General features: G+C 40.8%; 1 protein-coding gene across 1 annotated transcript; it reads right to left on the minus strand.

The window, feature by feature from the left end:
* Positions 1 to 15,780: 15,780 nt before the first annotated feature.
* On the minus strand, positions 15,781 to 16,728 carry LOC311579364 (olfactory receptor 3A1; the record flags this gene model as incomplete). Its single annotated transcript, XM_084749861.1, has 1 exon — positions 15,781 to 16,728. The coding sequence occupies one exon, from the start codon at positions 16,726 to 16,728 to the stop codon at positions 15,781 to 15,783; it is 948 nt and encodes a 315-aa protein (XP_084605987.1).
* Between the last annotated feature and the right edge of the window lie 6,917 nt (positions 16,729 to 23,645).

The following is a 23,645-nucleotide window of genomic DNA, read 5'->3' on the forward strand; positions in this document are numbered from 1 at the left end:
TCTTGTAGGTTTCTAGGATCCTCTGGATCCTTCTGTTTCCCCATTCTCCCATACTTCTCTCACCTAGGGTCTCAATAGAAAATCCCCACATCTATCCCAATCTTCTGGTAAGTGAAGACTTTCATGGGACATCCCTTTTGGGCTAGTGTCCAATTATGAGTGAGTATATACCATGTGAGTCTTTCTGGGTCTATGTTAACTCACTCAGTATGATCATTTCTACTTCCATCCATTTACCTGCAAATTTCAAGAGTTCCTTGTTCTTAATAGGTGAGTAGTATTCCATAGTGTAAGTGTACCACAGTTTCTTTATCCATTATTTGAGGGACATTTAGGTTGTTTCCAGGCTCTGGCTATTACGAATAAAGCTGCTATGAACATGTTTGAGCATATGTCCTTGTTGTGTCATGGAGAATGCTGCAAAACTCTAAAACTTTTTGAAAGAAGTTTAAAATCTCTCAATGGTGTTTTTCCAATATCAGAATAAAGTACCTTTTTAAGAGTGAAAACATAGAGGATAACTATAATTTTCAGAATGCAAAACCAAACTTTAACAGTGCAAACAGTTTAATATCTCTAAAATCAATATCAAGTGAGTTATTTCTGTAACAAGGTTTGGCTGTCAACAAGATACATTCTTGCATATGAATGTATGGAGATACAGCTTTATTATCTCATTAAATAAGCATTGTTTTAAATTGTACCCCAGCTGCACTCTGCCAAGTCAGGGTAAGCAAGTCCTCAATAGTTCCTGCCCTGTGAACAAGTCTGGCAGAAATATTAGGCCAGAAAGCTGAAGATGAGGCTCCAACGTTATAAAGTATGTTGGGGGACTGGTCAGGAGGTAAACTGCCTTAAGTCATCTCCAAGGCTGCAAGGCAAGTCAGAAGATAACTGATGGCTTTGGCTGAACTCCCAATTTCCCAGAAATAACCAATGAACCATGGAACATCTCTCTATTGCCCTAGACAAAGGATTTTTCCACCTTCATCAAACCATCTTCCTCCTCAGACTAGAATCCGACAGAACCAAGTGACTTAGTAGGTGGAAGCTTCCAAGAGAGGGGCAAAGGAGAGAGAGAGAGAGGAAGAGATAACCAGATGGCTAAAAGCCAGTGCAAGAACACAAAAGCCTAAAAAAAAGAACACAAGAGCCTGGGCAATACATCAACAATAGAACCCAAGCATCATTCTACAGCAATCCCAGAATATCTTAACACAGCTAAGAAACAAGAAAAGAGCCTTAACCCAGGCATAGTATCAATGTAAGTTTGAGACCAGCCTGGTCTACAAAGTGAGTCCAGGACAGCCAAGGCTACACAGATAAACCTAGTCTCAGAAAAAAAATGGGGGGACATGGTCTGGTCCCATTAAGATGATAGAGGTCTTCACCTTTGACCATGTCCCCTGGAGGGGGAGACCTGGTGGCACTCAGAGGAAGGACAGCAGGTTACCAAGAAGAGACTTGATACCCTATGAGAATATGCAGGGGGAGGTAATCCCCCTCAGGAACAGTCATAGGGGAGGAGAATAAGGGGAAAATGGGAGGGAGGGAAGAATGGGAGGATACAAGGGATGGGATAACCATTGAGATGTAACAAGAATAAATTAATAAAGGAAAAAAGGGGGGAAATGGGAGTGAGGGAAGAATGAGAGGATACAAGGGATGGGATAACCATTGAGATGTAACAAGAATAAATTAATAAAAAAAATTAAATAAAAAAAGATGATAGAGGCCTTTAAAGAAGAAATTAATAAGTCCTTCAAAAAATACAGGAAAACAAAATTAAACAGGTGAAAGAAATGAATAAAACTGTCTAAGACCTGGGAATAAAAGTATAGGCAATAAAGAAAGCACAATCTGAAGGAATCCTGAAGATAAAAAACCTAGGGAAGAGAACAGGAATAACAAACACAAGCATCTCCAACAGAATCCAAGAGATGGAAGAAAGAATCTCAGGCATAAACGATACAATAGAAGAAATTGATACATCAGTCAAAGTAAATGTTAAAACTAAAAATTATTGATGCAAAACTTCCAAGAAATCTGGGATACTATGAAAAGACCCAACCCATGAATAATGAGAATAGCAAAAAGTGAAGAGTCCCAGCTCCAAGGACAAGAAAATATTTTCAACAAAATCATAGAAGAAAATTTCCCCAAGCAAAATATAGAGCTGCCTATAAACATACAAGAATCATACAGAACAACAAGTAAACTGGACAAGAAAAAAAATCCTTCTGCCACATAATAATCAAAACACTAAATCTACAGAATAAAAATTATTAAAGCCTGTGAGGGGAAAAGGCAAAGAAACATATAAAGGCAGACCTATTAGACTCACCCCTGACTTCTTAACAATCTAAAAACCAGAAGGGCCTGGTCATATGTGTTGCAAATATTAAGAGACCACAGATTTCTGCCTATAATACTCTACCCAACAAAACTCTCAAACACCATAAATGGAGAAAAAACAAGATAGTCCAAGAAAAAACAAATTTGAGCAATATCTCTCCATAAAACCAGTCCTCAGGAAACACTAGAAAAAAAACTCCATCTCAATGACGGTAGCAACATCCAAGAAAACACAGGAAATAAATAATTCTACACTCACAAAAGAAAAAGAAAGGAAGAACACACACACACACATACACACACTACCACCACCACCACAACCACAACCACCAGCAGCACCACCACCACCACCAGAACAACAAAAATAACAGAAATTAACAATCTTTGGTCATTAATATCTCTCAACATCAATGGTCTCAATTTGAAAAAAAAGACATAAGCTAACAGAATGGTTGGAAAAATGGCATACATCATTCTGTTGCATTTAAGAAAAGCACTTCAGCAAAAAGACAAGCATTACCTCAGAATAAAGGGTTGTAAAAAGGCTTTCCAAGCAAATAGACACAAGAAGCAAGCTAGAATAGCTCTTCTAATATCTAATAAAACAGATTTTCAGCCAAAAAAATTTAGCCAAAATTAATCAAAAGAGATGGGGAAGGACACTTCATACTCATCAAAGAAAAAAGTCACCAAGATGATATTTCAGTTCTGAGGATATGTGCTCCAATGTGAGGGCACCCACATTCATATAACAAGCATTACTAAAGCTTAAATCACACATTGAGCCACACACATTAATAGTAAGAGACTTCAACACACTTCTCTCACCAAAGAACAGATCATCAAGACAGAAACTAAACAAAGAAATAACAAAACTAACTGATGTTATGAGTCAATTGAACCTAACAGACATCTATAGAACATTCTATCCAAACAAGGTATATATATACCTTCTCATCACCTCATGGAACCTTCTCCAAAACTGACCACATACTCAGGCAGATACAAGAAAACTGAAATAACACCTTGTAGTCTGCCAGACCACCACGGCTTAAAGCTGGACTTCAACAACAACAGAAACATCAGAATGCTTACAAACTCATGAAACTGAACAACTCTTTACTCATTTACCACTGGGTCAGGAAAGAAATAAAGAAAGAAATTGAGCTAGGCATAGTGATACATACCTGTAATCCCAGCACTCAGGAGGCAGAGGCAGGTGGATCACTGTGAGTTCGAGGATGGCCTGGTCTACAAAGCCAGTACTTAGCAGCCAAGGCTACACAGGGAAACCCTGTCTTGAAAAACCAAAAGAAAAAAGAAAAGTAAAGAAAGAAAGAAATGAAAGACATTAAAGACTTTTTAGAATTCAATTAAAGTAAAGGCACAACATAGCCAAAATTATGGTACACAGTGAAAGCAGTGCTAAGAGGAAAGTTTGTAACACTAAGTGCCTTCATAAAGAATTGAAGAGTTCTCATACAAACAATTAAAAGCATATCTGGACCCTCTAGAACAAAAAGAAGTAAACACACCCAAGAGGAATAGATGGCAGGAAATACCAGTACTCAGGACTGAAATCAATAAAGTAGAAACAAAGAGGACAATACAAATAAATAATCATCAAAATTAAGACCTGGTCCTTTGAGGAAATCAACAAGATAGACACACCCTTAGACAAACTAACTAAAAGGCAGAGTTAGAAATAATAAGGGTATGTAACAACAGACACCAAGAAATCCAAAGAATCTGTAGGTCATAGTACAAAAGCATGTACACCACAAAATAAGAAATATTAAATAAAATGGATGATTTTCTTGATAGATACCACTTACCAAAGTTAATTAAAGATCAGGTAAACAATTTAAATAGACCTATAACCCTTAAGAAAATAGAAATAATCATTAAAAGTTTCCCAACCAAAAAAAAAAGCCTATGTCCAGATGGTGTCAGTGAAGAATTCTATCAGATTTTCAAAGAAGAGCAAATAGCAACACTCCTTAAACTATTCCACAGGATAAAAACAGAAGGAACATTGCCAAACTCATTTTATGAAGCCCCAGTTAACCTGATACCTAAACCACACAAGGAAAGAACAAGAAAAAGTTTCAGACCATTTCCCTTATGAATATTGATGCAAAAATACTCAATAAAATACTCAAAACCAAATCCAGGAACACATCAAAAATATCATCCACCATGACCAAGTTGAATTCATCCTAGGTATCAAGGGGTGGTTTAATATACAGAAATCCATCAATGTAATCCATCATATAAACAAACTGAAAGAAAACACACATGATCATCTCCTTAGATGTTGAAATGTGTTTGACAGAACCCAACACCATTCATGTTAAAAGTCTTGGAGAGATCCAGGATATAAGGTATATACCTAAACATAGCAAGCCTTTGTCCAACATCAAACTAAAGGGAGAGAAACTTAAATCTAAGGGATACAAATTGGAAAGGAAGAAGTCAAGGTATCACTATTCCCAGGTGATATGATAGTATACATAAGTGATCCCAAAAATTCTACCAAGGAACTCCTACAGCTTACAAACGCCTTCATCAAAGTGGCTGGATACAAAATCAACTCAAAAATACCAGTAGCCCTCCTTTATATAAAAAAAAAAAAAGACAAATAGGCTGAGAAAGAAACTAGGGAAACAACACTTTTCACAATAGCCACAAAAACATAAAGTATCTTGGTGTAACTTTAACCAAGCAAGTAAAAGACTTGTATGAAAAAAAATGTCAAGTCTCTGAAGAAAGAAATTGAAGAAGGTGTCAGAGGATGGAAAGATCTCCCATGTTCATGGATAGGTAGGATTAACATAGCAAAAATGACCATATAGTTACCAAAAGCAATCTACAAATACAATACAATTACTGTCAAAATGTCAACAGAATACTTCACAGATCTTGAAAGAGAAATTCTCAACTTTATATGGAAAAATGAATAGCTAAAACAATCCTATGCAATAAAAGATCTTCTGGAGGTATCTCCATCCCTGATCTCAAGCTGTACTACAGAGCAACAGTAATATAAAAAAAAGGGAGGGCATGGTACTGGCATATAAACAGACAGGTAGATCAATTAAATTGAATCTAAGACACAGAAATAACACCTATGGTCACTTAATTTTTGACAGGGAAGCCAAAAAATACAATGGAAAAAATAGAGCATCTTCAACAAATGGTGCTGATATAATTGGATGTCTACATGCAGAAGATGCAAATAGATCTTTATTTAGCACACTGAACAAAACAAAAGGCCAAGTACATTAAAGACCTCAACGTAAAACCACACACACTAAATCTGATACAAGAAAAAGTGGGGAAGAGCCTCAAACTCATTAGTATAGGAGACAACTTCATGAGCAGAACTCCAACAGCTCAGGCTCTAAGATCAACAGTTAATAAATGGGACCTCATGAACTTGAAAAGCTTCTGTAAAGCAAAGGACACTGTCAACAGAACAAAATGGCAGCCTGCAGACTGGGAAAAGATCTTCACCAACCCTACATCTGACAGAGGACTAATATCCAAAATACATAAAGAACTAAGAAATTAAACACCACCAAACCAAATAATCCAATTTAAAAATGGAGTAGAGAACTAAATAGAGAATTCTCCATGAAGGAATATTGAATGGCTGAGAAACACTTAAAGAAATGCTCAATCTCTGAAAATGAAAATCAAAACAACTCTGAGATTCCATCTTATACTTCTCAGAATGTCACTCCTTGGAATACAACCAAAAGATGCTCCAGCACACAAGGACATATGCTCAACCATGTTCATAGTGGCCTTATTCATAATAACCAGACCATGGAAACAGCCTAGGTGTCTCTCAGTAGAAGAATGGATAAAGAAACTGTGGTACATTTACCTATGGAATACTACTCACCTATTAAAAGCAAGGAATTCCCAAAACTTGTGGACAAATGGATTGAACTATAAATGATCATGAGTGAGTTAACTCAGAAGCAGAAAGAGTCAAATGGTATATACTCACTTATAGCTGGACACTAGCCCAAGGGGCATGTCCCATGAAAGTCTTTACTTACCAGGAAAGTGGGACAGAGGGGAGGACATCCTATTGGGACTCTAGATGAGAGAAGCATGGGAGAATGGGGAAATAGAAAAATCCAGAGGATCCTAGAAACCTACAAGAAGAATATTATGACTGGTAAATCTGGGCCCTGGGGTCCTGCTCAAACTATGGCACCAGCCAAGGACAATATGTGCAGTAAACTTCGAACCCCTACACAGATCTAGCCAATAGACAGGACATTCTCCATAGTTGAGTGGAGAGTGGGGACCGACTTTCACATGACCTCTGGTGCCCCATATTTGACCACATCCCCTTGATGGGGAGTCCTGATGGCACTCAGAGGAAGGATAGCAGGCTACCAAGAAGAGACGTGATACCCTATGAGCACATACAGGGGGAGGAGGTCCCCCTCGGTCACAATCATGGGGGAGGTGAGTAGGAGGAAAATGGGAGTGAGGGGAGGATAGAAGGAATGGGATAACAATTTAGATGTAATATGAATAAATTAATAAAATATATATTCAAAAAACAAAAAAACAAAAGCTCAAGTGACAGCACTTGTTGCTGAGAATGTGAAGAAAGGGCAACATCCCTGCATTGCTGGTGGAAGTGCAAATTTGTACAACCACTTTGAAAATCAATCTGGTGCTTTCTCAGAAAATTGCAAATAGGTCTACCACAATTCCCAGCTTTGCCACTCTTGGGCATATACCCAAAAGAAGCTCCACCATACAACCAGGACAGTTGCTCAACTTGTTCATAGCAGCTTTATTTGTAGTAGCCAGAATCTGGAAACAACTCAGATGTCCCTCAACTGAAGAATAGATAAAGAAAGTGTGGTACATTATACAATGGAATGCTACTCAGCTACTAAAAACAAAGAAAGTCTGGAATTACAGACAAATACATGGAACTAGAAACAATCATCCTGAGTGAGGTAACTCAGACCCAGAAAAATGTGCATGGTATATATTCACTTATAAGCAGATATTAGCCACTTAATACAGGATAAACACACTGCAATACACAGACCTAAAAAAGCTAAATAACAGTGAGGACCCTAGGGAGGATGCCCTTCTCATTCAGAAGGGCAAATAGAATAGAAACCAGAAGTGGTTGAAGAGAAGAAACAGGATGAGAGACTACCATAGAGGTCCTCTGAAAGATTCCACCCAGTAGGGGATCAAAGCTGTTGCTGAGACTCACAGCAAAACTTTGGGGTGGAGTTCAGGGAGTCTTAAGGAAGAATTGATGGTTAAAAGGATCTGGAGGGGACAGGAGCTCCACAAGTCCTGGTTAGGGGGGTGCTGCAGAGACTGATGTACCAATCAAAGACCCTGCATGGTGAGGACCTAGACCCACTGCTCAGATGTAGTCGATAGGCAACACCATCTCATTGTGAGTCACACAATATGGGGATTAGAGACAGTTGCCTCTGACATGGACTCTGGTGCCCACTCATTGATCACTTTCCCCTTTTCAGGCGACAGAGGAAGATGATGCAGGCAGTCCAAATGAGACATGATAGGATGTGATAGATGATAGGGGAAGAGGGCACCTCCTTCCTGAGACTAGAGGAGGGGGAGGGGGAGGAAGGGTGGGAGCAGGAAGAGCCTGGAGATGAAGGAAGGGGTACAACTGGGATATAAAGTGAACAAATTTTTAAAATTTAAATTATAAAAGAAAATATAAACTGAATCCAGGAACACATCAAAAATATGGCCCACCATGATATCAGAAGATGGAAAGCTTTCCCATGCTCATAGATCTGTAGGATTAACATAATAAAAATGACCATCTTACCAAATGCAATATACAGATTCAATGCAATTCCCATCAAAACTCCAACACAATTCTTTACAGACCTTGAAAGAAAACTTCTCAACTTCATATGGAAAAAAAACCCACATAGAATAGAAAAAACAACCATGTGTGATAAAATAACTTACAGAGGTATCTCCATCCCCAAGAAAGTAGGAGAAATAGAAAAATGGCAATCTACAGATTGGGAAAAGGTCTTTACCAACCCTACATCTGAAAAGGGGCTAATATCAAAAATATATAAAGAACTCAAGAAATTAAACACCAATAAACCAAATAATCCAATTAAAAATAGGGTACAGAGCTAAACAGAACTCTCAATTAGCTGAGAAGCACTTAAAGAAATGTTCAACCCCACCCTGAGGACATGGGAGCGAGTGAGCCAGCCCTGCCATGATGACATGGGAGCGAGTGAGCTTGCCCTATCCTGAGGACACAGGAGCAGGAGAGCAGGCCCTGCCCTTAGGACATGGGAACAGGAGAGCAAGCCCTGCCATGAAGACACAGGAGCAGGAGAGCAGACTCTGCCCTGAGGACAAGGGAGTGGGCCCTGATCCAGGGCTGTGAGTGAACCTCACCCCAACATGTATCCCATGTATGAGCTGCTGGAACACATGAAGGGGCCAGACCTGCAGATTCAAAGATTAAGAATCTCCTTGACACACAGCAACAATGGGATATCTGACAGCAGTCCCAGTGAGGATCTGGTAACAATAGTGTAGGCCTCCAACCAGAACCATGACTCATAGCAATGAACATTTGAAAGTAAACATATGTGGATAAAAGGCTATGTTGCATGATACACTACAGCTTCTGTGACAAGACTTTTTGTTTATCTGTTTGTTTTATTTTAGTCTGGGGAGGAGAGGGATTTTGGTGCACGATGTGTAAATCATAGACATTCAATAAAAGTGAAAATAAAAAATAATAAATAAATAAATGTTCAATGCCCTTAGTCATCAGGGAAATGCAAATCAAAATGACTCTGAGATTCCAATTTACACCCATCAGAATGGCTAAGATAAAAAACACAAGTGACAGCACATGCTGGCAAAGATGTAGAGAAGGGGAACACTCCTCCTTTGCTTATTGGGGTGCAAACTTTTACAGCTTCTTTGGAAATCAATCTGGAGGTTTCTCAGAAAATTGGGAATAGTGCCACCACAATACCCAGCTATACCACTCCTGGAATATTAAAAACAAGGAAATCATGAAGTTTGTAGGCAAATGGATGGAACTAGAAAAGACCATCCTGAGTGAGGTAACCCATACTCAATAAGACACACATGGTATGTACTTATTTGTAAGCATATACTAGCCATAAAGTACAGGATAGACATACTACAATTCACAGACCCAAAGAAGCTAAGTAACAAGAAGGGCCCACAGGAGGATGCATGAATCTCCCAGAGAAGGGGAAATAGAATGGACAGAGGAAGTGCTCGAGGATAAGGAACAAGATAGGAGAGGAAGTGCTGAAGGAAATGAGGGTAGGGATCTGATGGGAGGGGTCTGATGAGGGAGTGTGAGGATAGAGGCTTGCAGAGAGAAGAGAAACCATGGCCTAGGGGCATGTCTAAGACAGGCTGGAGACCTGTGACAGGGTAAGCTCCTTGGAGGATATTGGATGACTCTAGAATAGACTCCTACTAGTGGTACAGTCTGATGAGGCCACCCTCTAACAAGACCAGGATCCTGGTAGAGGGAGGGGAACACCAAGCCACCCACAAAAACTTCAACCCAAAATTTACCCTGCCCACAAGATGTGCAGGAATAAAGAAAAAGCAGAGATTGAGGGAATGTCCAACTAATGTGTGGCCACACCATGCAAGAGAGCCAACCCCTAACGCTATTAATGACACTCTGCTATGCTTGCAGATGGAAGCCTAGCATAGCTGTCTCTGAGAGGTCCCACCAAGCAACAGATGAACCCAGATGCTGAGACTCACAGCTGAACATTGAGCAGAGTGCAGAGAGCCTCGTGAAGAGTGAGAGAAGGATAGAAAGAGCTGGAAGGAACAAGAGCTCCACAAGAAGACCAACACAGACAAATAACCTGAGCCCAGATGACTTGCAGAGACTGAAACTCCAATCAAGGGCCATGTATGGATTTTTGTCTCTGATAAGGAGTTTCTTGTATGCTTTTTGATCACTTCCCATTGGTCCCAATGCAGCTTGTGCTGGGATGGGTAGCAGGGAGGGGCCTCCCATTTTCTGAGGTGTAAGGAAGGGGAAATTCAGGAAACAGGGAGGCAGGTGGGGCAGGGAAGAGACGATGGAGTGGACTACAATTGGGATGTAAAATGAATGCATGAATTAATTTTTATAATTAAAAATTGTTTGCTGTTTCCTTCCAAGTGTAGCCATTCACCTCAGAAATCCACAGTGAAAAGCATTTCCCAAGGACCTTGGGTGGGCTGGGTTAACTATCTCAAGGTGCAAGCTTCCATGAGAAACTCACCTCTTGCATATCCAGGAGTGAAAAGCAAATTTGGGGTGGAGTTATCTCATTTGAGCCTCCATACGTTAATCCTGCAATTAACTAGAAAAACCAACTCCACCATTTTGAGCAAATTTTAAAGCATTTATTAAATACTAAATGCTGACCAAGAGATAGAATTTGCTCAGGACCACTCCCAGAGATCTCCCATCTAAGAATGTCTTTAAGCCACATCTTGCAGAGGATTATGGGGACAAACATATAGGCCACCATACTTTCCCATGAGGCATTGTTATTTTTGCAAGAACTACAATTCCCAGAATTCCAAGAAGTTATCTGGTTCCTGGGCAGGAAGGATTTCCAGAGTAATTTTGGTCATTAAGTTTAAATGGGACCAAATGGACCATTGCTTCAGTTTCCTGGGAAGTTTCAGAGGACATTCCTGTAGTGAGGAAATGGACTAAAGGCTGAAGGGAACCAAATCTTCCAGAAGCTCAACATTAGTGGCCTTGTAACTTTAATTTGCTTTCCCTAATGGCTGATGGTGTTGTATATCTATCCTGTATTTGTGTATCTTCCTTTATAAAGTATCTCTTGGCCTCTTCACCCATCTGACCCCATCCTTTGGTTTCCTGTTAAGAATTTTAAGAGGAACAAAGTTTCCATCTGGAATCACTGAGTTGTGGAATCATACAGGGTTGGTTTGTTTTTCTAGTCCATGTGGGTTATGAGGCAAATATTCTGACAATTGGAATGACAGTGTGATCTTATACAGTATTTTGTCTTTTGCTGTTTATCATACACATCTTATAAATGACAAAGCCTATATGTTATTGTGATGGGACAGCTGTAATCAAGCAAGATAAAAGTTAGAATGCACATAAAAACAAGCACTAAATACATCCAATACTTGGCTTCAGGGAAATCAGCAAGTACTAAAAGATACTACTGACATACAATGTCGATACAGTATTTAAATGGAAAAGTTCATTTTGTTAGCAACTTGGCACAAAATAAATAAGATAAAGTTTATGAAAATATGAAACTTAATTAGGCAGTAATAACTCTAACTGTTAAGGAAATATGAGGAATTGGAGATTATGTGTGTGGGATAAGAGGTAAATGTACTATCTTGAAATCTAAGCAGTGTCTCCCAATCACTGCAAAGATTATAGAATGTATGTTGATATTAAAGCATGATAGCCCATGAAGATGTTCAGTTTTTATTTACTGTATAAGTTCCATTTAATTAATAATGAAGGAAGTAAACTTTAAAAATGTAAACAAAGTAATGAAAAGGGCAACCATCCCTCTCCCCAAAAGTCTGATGTCAGGTCCAAAGGCAACCCCACTTCCCCAAAAGGCAGTGGATAGCCAAAAAAATGCCAGTTGTGGTTCGGCTTAAGTTGGACAATGGATAAAGAACTCCCCACTAGTCTGTGAAATGGATTTCTGCTACCAGACAAGGCCGTTTCCCTTCCATATCAAAGCCTGTGCTCCATCTCCAGACACCATGACTCACTACACCATGACTCACTACACCACGACTCACTATACCACGACTCACTACACCACGGCTCACTACACCACGGCTCACTACACCACGGCTCACTACAACACGGCTCACTACACCACGGCTCACTACACCACAGCTCACTACACCACGACTCACTACACTACGACTCACTACACCACGGCTCACTACACCACAGCTCACTACACCACGACTCACTACACCACAACTCACTACACCACAACTCACTACACCACGACTCACTACACCATGGCTCACTACACCACGACTCACTACACCACAGCTCACTACACCACGACTCACCACAACTCACTACACCACAGCTCACTACACCACGACTCACTACACCACGACTCACTACACCACGACTCACTACATCACGACTCACTACACCACAACTCACTACACCACAACTCACTACACCACGACTCACTACACCCACATGGACATGTTGTGTTCATCCTGGCCCTTCTCACTTCCTCCTCAACCCTAGACTCCCAGGCTGCTCCAGTCCTCAGCTTTCCCTCCCCTCCGTGGCTTGTCCTCCTTGGAACTCACATGGTTTTCCATGTCACACTTCTCCAGCCCAGCCATGTTCGGTCTGCTTCTTTTTCTCTCTTCTCTGTACTCTTCCAGATACCTCTGACTGTTCTCTCTCTCTTCTCTACAATAAAAATTTTTCTTCTAGCCATAGAGTGGACAGTTTGGTGATTTCTTTACTGCATCCTTGCTTACACCAGAACAGACAATTTGCTTAAAGGAAATAAAAAAATTTAATTAGTATTTATCTATCTATCTATCTACATATCCATCCATCCATCTATCTATTTATAGGTAACTGACAAAATTTATGAATGAATTCAAATTAGAGAACAAAATAATGTTGTGTTTAATTGTTAAAGACAAAGGATACATTTATAATACCTAGTGACATCAAAAATATTCAGTAACAAACATTTTCACACATTTCCAATCATGTAGAATTCTACATGGTTTGGGATTTTTTGGCGAAAAGAAAGACAGAATACTTACCAAAGTTTAAGTTTGTCTTTGTATATCCTTTATCACACATGCAAATGCACCTAAGGTTATACAATATGTATACAATTAACCAATGAGGTAATTGCATATGCATAGAAGCACAAATAAATATTAATTTTAGAATTGTTAACGATTACAAAGCAAACAATATAAATGTGTTGGTGAAGTACATCACAGTTAATATACAAAGTGAAATATTTTACATATTTTGAAACAAATAAGATGGGCTTCTAGGTTGATTTAGAGAATTGCATTATGTAAAAGTAAAGTTAGTTGCAAAGCAATGTGATGTTTTGAATGTATGTGTGAGTGCGTGTGGTGGGGGCATTGTAGTGGCTTGGGTGTAGAAAGGCAGTAGTAACATCCTGAACCATTTGAACATACTTCATGCCTAATGAAATATGCATAACATGGCACATTTCATGCCTAGTGATAAATTTAAACTGTGAAGAGATCCTAGTTTGGAATAAAAATAAACATGAGATAGATTTCAAAGAAAATGGAAGCTTCCAAATGTTCAAGAAACCCTGTGATCTTTGTGGGTAAGCAGAGAGGCAGGGTCACTCCTGGAAGTGAGTCTTTGTGATACTAATGCCAGTTGCTCTGTTTCACTGTAGTGACAGTGGGTGTCATGGCAAGTCACCCCTTGAATCATGGCATGTAAGTTCAGATGGAGGAAAGGCTTAAGGCTCAGAGGTCTTGAAGGCAAACAGGCTGTGTCTTGCTGAAGTGTTAAATGCTCACAATGAAAAAGCAATGGCAGTGGAAGTAGCCATTCCCTGCACTAATAGGATGAGGATCTTTCTAGATGCTTAAACTAACAGAACTAGGCAATATTAGTACTGGGAAAGATTTGATGCTTGCTTTATCCCTCCTGCAAAATACTGGTCAAGAGAGGATAAAGAAATTTCCCAAGGTTAGGAACACTGTGGACAGCACAGGATATGATGTGAGGACTCCTGAGGCTTTCCCAGACCCTGGCAGGAAGCTCAGTGTTTGTATCCTGAAGTTTGTCTGTTGAGTCGAAAAGGATCAAGAAAGACCCATCTTTTGACACCAATAGTAGGCTTGAATCAAAACATGGGAATGTGAACCAGGTGTTAATCACAGTCTTTGTTAGACGCAAACCCAATACAACACCTCACCCCCTCCGTATTTCCTCATTTGGCACACCTTCCTCCTTTATAGGTGTCTCTCTGCCTAGAGAAATGGCAGCTGAGCCCTCAGGCACTCTATCTCACTCATCAAAACTTGGGATATTGTTTTAATAGGACAGAGAATAGACTACAATAACAGCTTCAGGGCTTCCAGGAACCAGTTATTGCTGGACCACACAGAATGGGAAGCCCAGATCATCCATCTCTGACATATAAATTTTATACCTCTCAAAATTTTTTAACAACTTCTTGGCATCTTATCCATTTTTTGCATTCTTTCTCACCTCCTCTTCTATCCCTGTAGCCCACGTCACCCTCTAAAGCTTCTATTATTTCTTCTTATGCTTTTACTTGATCTTCTGTCCTGATTTTGCCTTATTTACCTATTGTTTATTTGCATTTCCTCACAAATGTTCTACCTCCAATCTTGTTTCATATCCCCTTCTGTATGTTCCCACACACACACACTTTTTTTTTTCATCTCTGTCTTAGCCCATCCCTCCAGTCTGCTCACCCACATCGTACATCAGGGAGATGTTCAGTTATAGATTCAGGTCAAAAGAGAGAATATCAGAGAACTGAACTGAAGAAATATCAATGAGACAGGAGCACTGCTGAGAAAAGGTGATTAGTTCTAAAAACAAAAAAAACAAGAAACAAAAACACGAGGAAGAAGATGCAGCTAAGCGATGGCTAGATTGATGGCTGGTAAACAGAAAACAGGATTGAGAGGATTCTTGATGAGAGCCACGCTCCTTCACTGAGAGTGTGAGGCATCACAGGGGTTTGTACCTTGGAGGGTTAAAGGTGAAGAGTGAAAATTTACAGAAAATAATAGAGTAGTGGGGGTTAGATGGTTAGATTATAAATTCTTATCTTCCCAAAGTTTATAAACGTGAGAATGATAAGAGAGGGGAACTCTTTTGCATCATAACATTTCTCATATGTGAGTAAAGTTTTAACATTTGCAGTCAGGTCTGTGAGCTGCACACAGATGACAAGAATTAGTAGGGAATATAAAACCATAGGACAAGCTTCCTCCTGTTTCCTTTGAATCCTGTAAGAGTTTTATAAGAAAATGAGCAGCTATATCCAAACTTGAGAAATGAATAAGACCCTCAGGAGTATGCTTTCTGAGGCACTCTGGGAACTCCAGCCAAAGGTAGAACACAGCAACGGGAAGATCTGGAAGCACCTATGTACATGCCATCATCTATACCTGTATATGACTTCTTTGGATGACAAGATTTACTAGCCCTAAATTTCCAACATGGAAAGAGCTGTGAACAAAGGTTCTAGTGTTTGACACAACAGGACACTCCCATTCCCAGCTTTAGATTTAAAAGAAATATGTGGAGGAAGCTTTGAGACCTCCTTAAGCTGCTGGCCGCCTCCCTGTGAGTACTCTCCAGAGGGCAGCCTGCACATCAGGGTTCCTGAGGCTGTAGATTAGTGGGTTCAGCATGGGGTTGATGACAGTATTGAAAATCCCAATAGCTTTATCTTTATCTGAAAGTTTGATGGAACCAAGTCTCATGTAGTTAAAGATGCCAGCTCCATAGAATATGGCAACCACAGTAAGGTGAGAGCTGCATGTGGAGAAGGCTTTCTTCCTGCCTTCAGAAGAGCGGATTCTCAGAACTGCAGCTGCCACATGGATGTAGGAGGTGAAAATAAGTGCCATGGGGGTCCCTGCCATTATGAAACCCACTGCAAAGAGCAGCAGCTCATTGAGCTGAGTACTGGAGCAGGAGAGCTGGAAGAGCTGGGGCAGGTCACAGTAGAAGTGACTGATCACATTGGGGCCACAGAAGTTGAGTGTGGATATGGCCACCATGTGGGTCAGTGCATTGCTGAAGGCACAAGCCCAGGACGTGGCCACCAAGATCCTCTGGACCGTGTGGTTCATGCGGGTGCTATAGGTGAGGGGCCGGCAGATGGCCAGGAAACGGTCATAAGCCATGGCTGTCAACAGGAAGCAGTCAACACCAACCAACAGATGGAAGAAGAAGAGTTGTGTGAGGCAGTCTCCATATGGAATTGTACGCTTGTGGGCCAAGAGCCGAACCAACATGGAGGGAATAGTGACGCTGATGCACCCCACATCCATCACTGACAGATTTCCCAGGAAGAAGTACATGGGGGTGTGGAGTTTGGGCTCCACCAAGACAGCTGACAGGATGCTGAGGTTGCCCCCAACTGTGATCAGGTAAGCAAAGAGGAAGAGTATGAAGACAACTGGCCACAGCTCTGGCGTCTCCACCAACCCCAGAAGGATGAATTCAGTAACTGTTGTTCCATTGGCTCTAGACTTTGGCTGCATGAGTTCCTTTAAAACAAGGAGGAAGACAATCAGACCTCTCAGTGAATGGGGGAAATTTAAATCGTAGCTACTAGAAAACATAGAAATTTTAAAAGAAGAATTTATATAAACCCCCTCCCTTTTCTCCCTCCAAATTATATAATTATATAAACATAAAAGAAACAATTTTAAAAGAGTCACCAGTTGTTGTTGAGGTATTGTCCTTAAAGAAACTGGTGATACTCGAGTGTCAGTCAGTGTGTCTGTAACATGAAGCATCTCAGTTGCCTAATGCACACACAAATCACAGGACAAATACACTCTTCATTCTAAAGAAAAAAACTCCCCAGGTTTGGCTACTGTGGCATCATAAGATTTGCTAAAAGACAACATCTGATTATCCTTGGAGAATGAGAACAGAGAAGGGTGTCACCATTATATTTAATTTTTCATTAATTTATTTATTCACTTTACAGCCTGATTGCATTCCACTCCCTCCTCTCCTCCCAGTCCCACCTTACAACCTCCTCCCTCCTCCCTCCTCCCTCCTCCACTCTGAATGGGAGCCCCCCCACACGGGTACCAACCCACCCTGGCACATCAAGTCTCAGCAGAACTTTCTCTCCCACTGAGGCCGGACAATGCAGCCCCGCTATGGGAAAGAGATCCAAAGGCAGAAAACAGAGTCAGAAACAGCCCCCTGCTCCAATTATTAGGGGGTACACATGAAGAACAAGCCGCATATCAACTACATAATTGTAGGGGGGCTAGTTACAGCATATGCATGCTCTTTGGTTTGTGGTTGTCTGTGAATCTTCATGTGCCCAGGTTAGTGTAGCATTAATCTTGAGAAATAGAAAAAATAAAGTTTGTATGTTGGAAATAAATGATTTATCTGCAAGAAAAAAGAGCTGTCAAGACAATAGGAGTTAAAACTTAAGAAATCCTTATTTACTTATATGTCACCAGTGTACATAGACAGAAAATAATACTGAAAAATACATTCGCTATTGTGTTTTCCTTAAAAAGCAAAACTCTCGTGATATAATATTGTGAGATTGAAGCAAGGGGTGTGTGAGAGAGAGACAGAGACAGACAGAGACAGAGACAGACTAAAAGAAATGCCAATCTTACCAGTGGCTTTAATAATGGCATTTATTCCCTTGCTTGTTTCAGTTTTCCAAATTACCTACAGTTGACACAGTTTTTAAATTCTATTTAGTGCCCGTGCCTGGAGACAGTCATGTGAACCTGCTGGATCCCACATCAGAGTGAACTAATGGAGCAAAAGAGAAACAGATCTCTCTTTCTCTGCAGCAGCAAATGCCCTCGATGTGGACAGTTTTGGGGGGCATTCTCTGATGACTCTCAAGTTAAGCGGCTGGGAAGCTTGCTCTGAGCTAAGCACTGCTCTAAGGATTTCACATGTAGATCATTGATTCCTTCAATGTCACAATGGACTTACCATTTTAATCCTTGCTTCACATCAAAAAGAACATGACCATGCTTAGAGCAAGAGACAGACAGGGCAGGATTCACCCTCCAGAGCCCCAGCTCTTAACTACAACACTACAGTTAAGTCCAGGATACCAAGGGCTCAAGGCCTTGCCTTTCATAACTTCTCCCTGAAGCTCTCTGAACCAAACTGCACCCATAATCTCTGTGTCTGTGTCTGAGCTTCGGCAGAGTCCAGGGTCTTGCCTTGCAGGGAAGTAGTTCAAGTTCAAGTGGGCTCCTTAGAGAGTCAAGGCCACCACAGACTTTCATCTTGGTTTCCTGTATCCTCATCACTGATTCTGACAGTTTCTCCTTATAGAACACCCTTGCAGTGTGTTACAGCCACATCTTTCTTCATGATGCTACTTCCAGAATACTACCCTGGTAGTCTAATACTGGTCCCTGCCCATTCCAAAGTGGCACTTATATCTTCACTATTTCTTATGCACTTTGATTCTATTTTACATGGTAGTTAACTTATAGAATCATTTAGCTATTGGCATAGTCACTCCAGTATAATTCAAGGGCAAAACACACACCTGATTTCTCTTGGCAACTGATACCCATGGATTCACTGTGTCTGTGCACCACTTCACAAGTAAATAAAGGCCTGCACTTATTTACAAAAAAAAATCAGTGGCTAACAAGTATTATCAAAAGATGTTTTGGATTGGGAAAAGCTACATTCTGAAGAACTTTGAAGGGAGAGTGGTGAGAGCTGAGTTAGAAGCACACATTTCCCTGCAGTTGGGATGACTCTGGGTAGAGCATGCAGCACTGGCAACCCACATGCTCAGTAGTACCTTTCTATATCAACTTTGCACATCATTTCTATAGTCAGAACATTTATTTTTGAAAGAAAAGAAAACTTAGCCACACCAAGGCACAGAACAGTGGCTGCTGCCTTGATCTCAGCCAACAAGACTAAGCACATGCAAAGTCATCTACCAGCACCACCCAGGATGTATGTGGGTGTTGGCTGGAGAAGACCATCACCAGTGATGACCATTTCTGATGTGATGCTGGCCAGATCTTGTACTCACTTACAGAAGACTTGAAAACTGCAGCAAGTCACTTTTTTGCTTTTGAGACACAGATCAACATCTCTATAAAGCCAGGAAGATCAACTTGCTGAGAAACAACTTAAGTCACTTTCTGGTAACTTAAGGGCCGAAGAAGGGCCAGGAAAACTCACCTGGTGATGGCACAGGGACCAGTGAGGTTTTGTGGAAAAGGATGTGAAACACACAAACTCATTCAGCTTCAGCGAAAGCAAAAAGAGGCTATATATATAAAGAGAAAGAAACAAGACAAAGAGAAGCTGAGGCATCTCTGTCTTGAGGATTTTCCATAATAATGTTGCCGCTTGGGACCTCAAAAATTAGTCCCAAGAAATTGGAGGAGGGTTGAGTACAAGGTCAGCTCAAGGACACAAACTCTAATAAACACTTCCTTGGTGAGGAGATGGAGCCTCACATCACAGTAGGGATCCAGAAAGTTCAACAGGTCCTTGTTCTCATCCTCATACTGCCTACAGGCACACAGGAAATATGACGCAAGCTCAATTAACAGGTCAGGGGCATAAAGGGCTGTCTGCTGTCCCAAAATCACTCAGGGAATTAGAGGTGGAACCAGGACCGAACCAGGTCTTGAGGCTGTAGCAAGGATTTGAGGACAGGATTTGAGGACTGAGCCAGGCTGACTTCTAAGCTTGTGGATGAGGAGAGAAGCTTGTTTGGGTCTGGAGTGAAGGATAAACCCAAGAAAGAAAGGAAGCTAGTCAGAAGGAGGCTCATCAAACCATCCCAAATCCTCAAGGGTGAAATGTGTCCCCCTAGAACCTTGTTAGTGAGGGCCAGAGGGACTGTGTCTTGGGATTCCTGTAATGGTCCTAGGAGAGACAATGAGAGCACTGTGCTGGGAAAAACAGGAAATTGTGGGGGTGGCACAAAGTTGTTCCCTCTTGTGGGTTTCAGGCCAGGCCCTTTGAGGCTGGGAGCCTTAGTGATAGGATGAAAGAGGGAATTGGAGCAGCAGTGCAGTGCAACCTTCATACTCCTCAGCTCTCTCAGACAACTGACTAGCTGCCCAAACCCCAGAGGTAGTACATGCTCTGTGGGATGGAGAGACTGGTCCTCCATTTCTTAGCAACTGCTTATCCCCTTTGGGTCTCTGCTTTGTTAACTGTGAAATGCACATGACTTGCTTTCTTAGCTTTCCTGTAAGAATTAAATTCAAGAAATCCACCCAGTTCATCATAGGGGATGGCCAATACTTTTAGTAACTTAAAAACAGTGGTTAACATTTGTCACCTGTTTGCTATATTCATACACCAAGAACTTTGCATTGGGTTGAATGAATTCCAGTGAGTCCTTCCAATGATTCTGTCATGTGCCTACATTCCTCACATTTTATAGATTAATAAATTGAGTTTCAAATTCTGTAATTTTCTTATAGCCACACAGAAATATGAAACTAGGGGTTTAAATATGCATTTGTACCATTCTAGGGAGCTAGTCTGAACACCTATATATGGGGCTTCCTCTCTATCTCCTTCTGTTAGACCCATTGACCACACAATGGACTTTTAGATCTATTTTTGTATACAGCACTGGCTTTTCTGTTTATCTTATTTAACATTTATTTTTGAGAATTAAATTCATGAGCACTATATTTATATCACTCCACTGAAACTTCCTCCTTAAACCCACCTGTGCCCTCCCATCGCCTTCTCAAATTCTTGGCCTTTTTAAAATTATTATTATATGAACATATATAAATACAACAAACCTAGTCCATTTATTGTTGCTTCTATGTCTGTATTTATGGCTGACCACTTGGGATTGGATAACAAATTAGGGGCTTATCCTTGGGAAACACTAATTTTCTCCCTCTCTTAGCAGCTATTAATTGCCTGCAGCTCTTTGTCTATGGCTAGGGCCTGGTGAAACTTCCTTTATCCATGTTGGCATGTCAACTGGTGTTACTACTGTGTAGGTCTTGTTTAGGCAACCATATACTTCAGGTAATCTATAGAAGACTCTACTTCACAGAAAACAGCCTGGTCTTCTGCTTCTCCCAGTCTTTCTGATTCTTAAATGTAGGAGTTGTATTGTATATGTGTCATTAGAGATTGACACCCTAAAGTCTGTTATTCTCTGCATTTTTACCAGTTGTGGATTTCTGTGATGGTCTGTGTTGCAAAAAGAAGAAGAAGAAGAAGAAGCTTCTTTGGTGAAGTGTGAAAGCTAAAATTATTTGTGGATTTAAGGATAAGAATTTAGAATGCAGTTGGGAATTCTACTGGTTTAGGAATCAGGCAATAGTAGGCCATCCTCTAGAGTCCATGACCTCACCACCCATGAGCAGTTGGCTAGGTTCATAGTACTAGACATGAATTTTTTCCTACTAAGTGGGTCTTAAGTACAATTGTACAGTTATTGGTTACCTCCAATATATAAGCGCCATTATTGCACTTTGGGATCTATCTTGCCATTCTGCCCATTGTTGGGGTTCATAGGCTTTACATCTGAGTAGAACTATTGGTTGCCTTTATTTCTTGGCAGCTTGCATAGTGCCTTTGGATATTACTAGTAGTTCTGCTATCTTTGATGACCTCTGATGCCAATGTAGGATGAATAATTTTCTAGAGATGAACCAAAGACATGCTAATTCCAGTAATAGCAATCTGTGGTCCACACTAATAGCCTGGTTCTTAACACTAAATCACACTGTCAGCTTCTACATCCAAGATAACTCTCTCACCATTCTATTATATCTACCGCCTACTCTCATGTCAAAGAAGTTTAAACCTCTTTTTCCGAAGCTGATGTCTCCATATTGATTCTTGGCCCCTGCCTTACTTACTTTTCTATCACCATGACAAAACACTGCAACCAAGGCAACTTGTTTTTTAAAAAGCATTTAATTGGGGCCTTACAGTTGAAAAGGGTTAGAGCCCATGACCATCAGGGAAAGGAGCATGGCCACAGGAAGGCATGCATGGCCCTGGAGAAGTACCTGAGAGCTTACATCTGCTCTATAAGCATGAGGCAGGGAAAGAGAGAGCTAACTGGGAATGCTGTAGGCTCTGAAACCTCCAAGACTGCCCCCTAGAGACATACATCCTCCAGCAAGGTCATTTCTCCCAATCGTTCCCAAACACTTCCACCGACTAGAGACTGAGTAGTAAAGCGTGTGAGCCTATGAAGGCCATTTGCACTCAAACCTCATGGAGGTCATTCACATTCAAACCACAACAGTCCCCAAAGCTTCTGCATTATATGAGTGCAGAGACTTTTCATTGTTCAGCAATATTTTCTAACTATAAACCAAAACTACTATCATGAAATTGTCAATGACAGCTGAGGTTGAAACAGCAATAGAATTCATTGTGAAACTAAATACACTTTCCTAAATAATTCTTGAGTAAAATGGGGAAAACTATAACATCATTGTATGTCTGTCATAATACCATGACAAGCCAGTCCTCCGCTGGACTTTCAACTTAGGTTTGTCTTCTACTGGTCATTGGATCTCATTATACTTTAATGTGAAATACCCCTTGCAGGCCTCTGTGCTGGAGCACTTGGTTCCTAGCTGATGGAGCTATGGGGGGGGGTCTGTGGAATCTTTGGAGTAGGAAGTATGGGGGCCTTGGAGGGGTGCAGCCTAGTCCTGCTCTTCGCCTAAGCTTTGCTACATTAACTGTCAAGAAAGATATCATAATGATGCTTCAAACTCCGATGGCCTTCTATGAAGCTAGCCCAGCCTCTGCACCTGTCCTATCATGATGTAACCCTGAACTGAACTAAACTCCCACCCTACGTGGCTTCTGTTAGGTGTTTTGTCAGGTGATGCAAAAAGCTAATACAGATATTTCACCTTTGACGTCAGTTTAAGGTAATGTCGGACAAGCAGCTCCAGCAGAGGCCTGACAGAAACTGAATCTTCATTTTTGAAGAGGCCAGGGTGTAAAGTGAGGGAAGACAGCAACAATTTGAGGCTACAGACCAAGCTGCTCTTGCACTTTGATCTCGTGGTCAAGTGGTTCTTTCCAAAATTGAAGTTATCAGTGGCACTTAGAAGCTCTAAAGGGGCCTCTTCTGAGCACCAAGAGATGGGTCAAATGCATGTGTTAATGTTTCAGGGGAAGCACTATGAGTTCTGAAGGCAGGTGTTCTCCTTTTGAGACACAGTTCCTATCTTGTGACTGGACACTGGGGCACAAATACATAACTACAGTATCCATGCCCAAAGGCTCATAATGAGATGAGTCTTTTCTTTCTCCTTCCATTATGCAGTGTAGAAAGCATGGAGGTCCTTGTGCTACAGACAAGCACTAGGGGAACCAGGAATGTTAAAATCACAGTGTGATTCCATCAAAGGACTGGATGTATAGCCTGCTACTGTCCAGAAGGCAGGTAGCAGATGTGTTTAAA

This window comes from Acomys minous (assembly GCF_964271855.1).
Source record: "Acomys minous genome assembly, chromosome: 12".
Lineage (NCBI taxonomy): Eukaryota > Metazoa > Chordata > Mammalia > Rodentia > Muridae > Acomys > Acomys minous.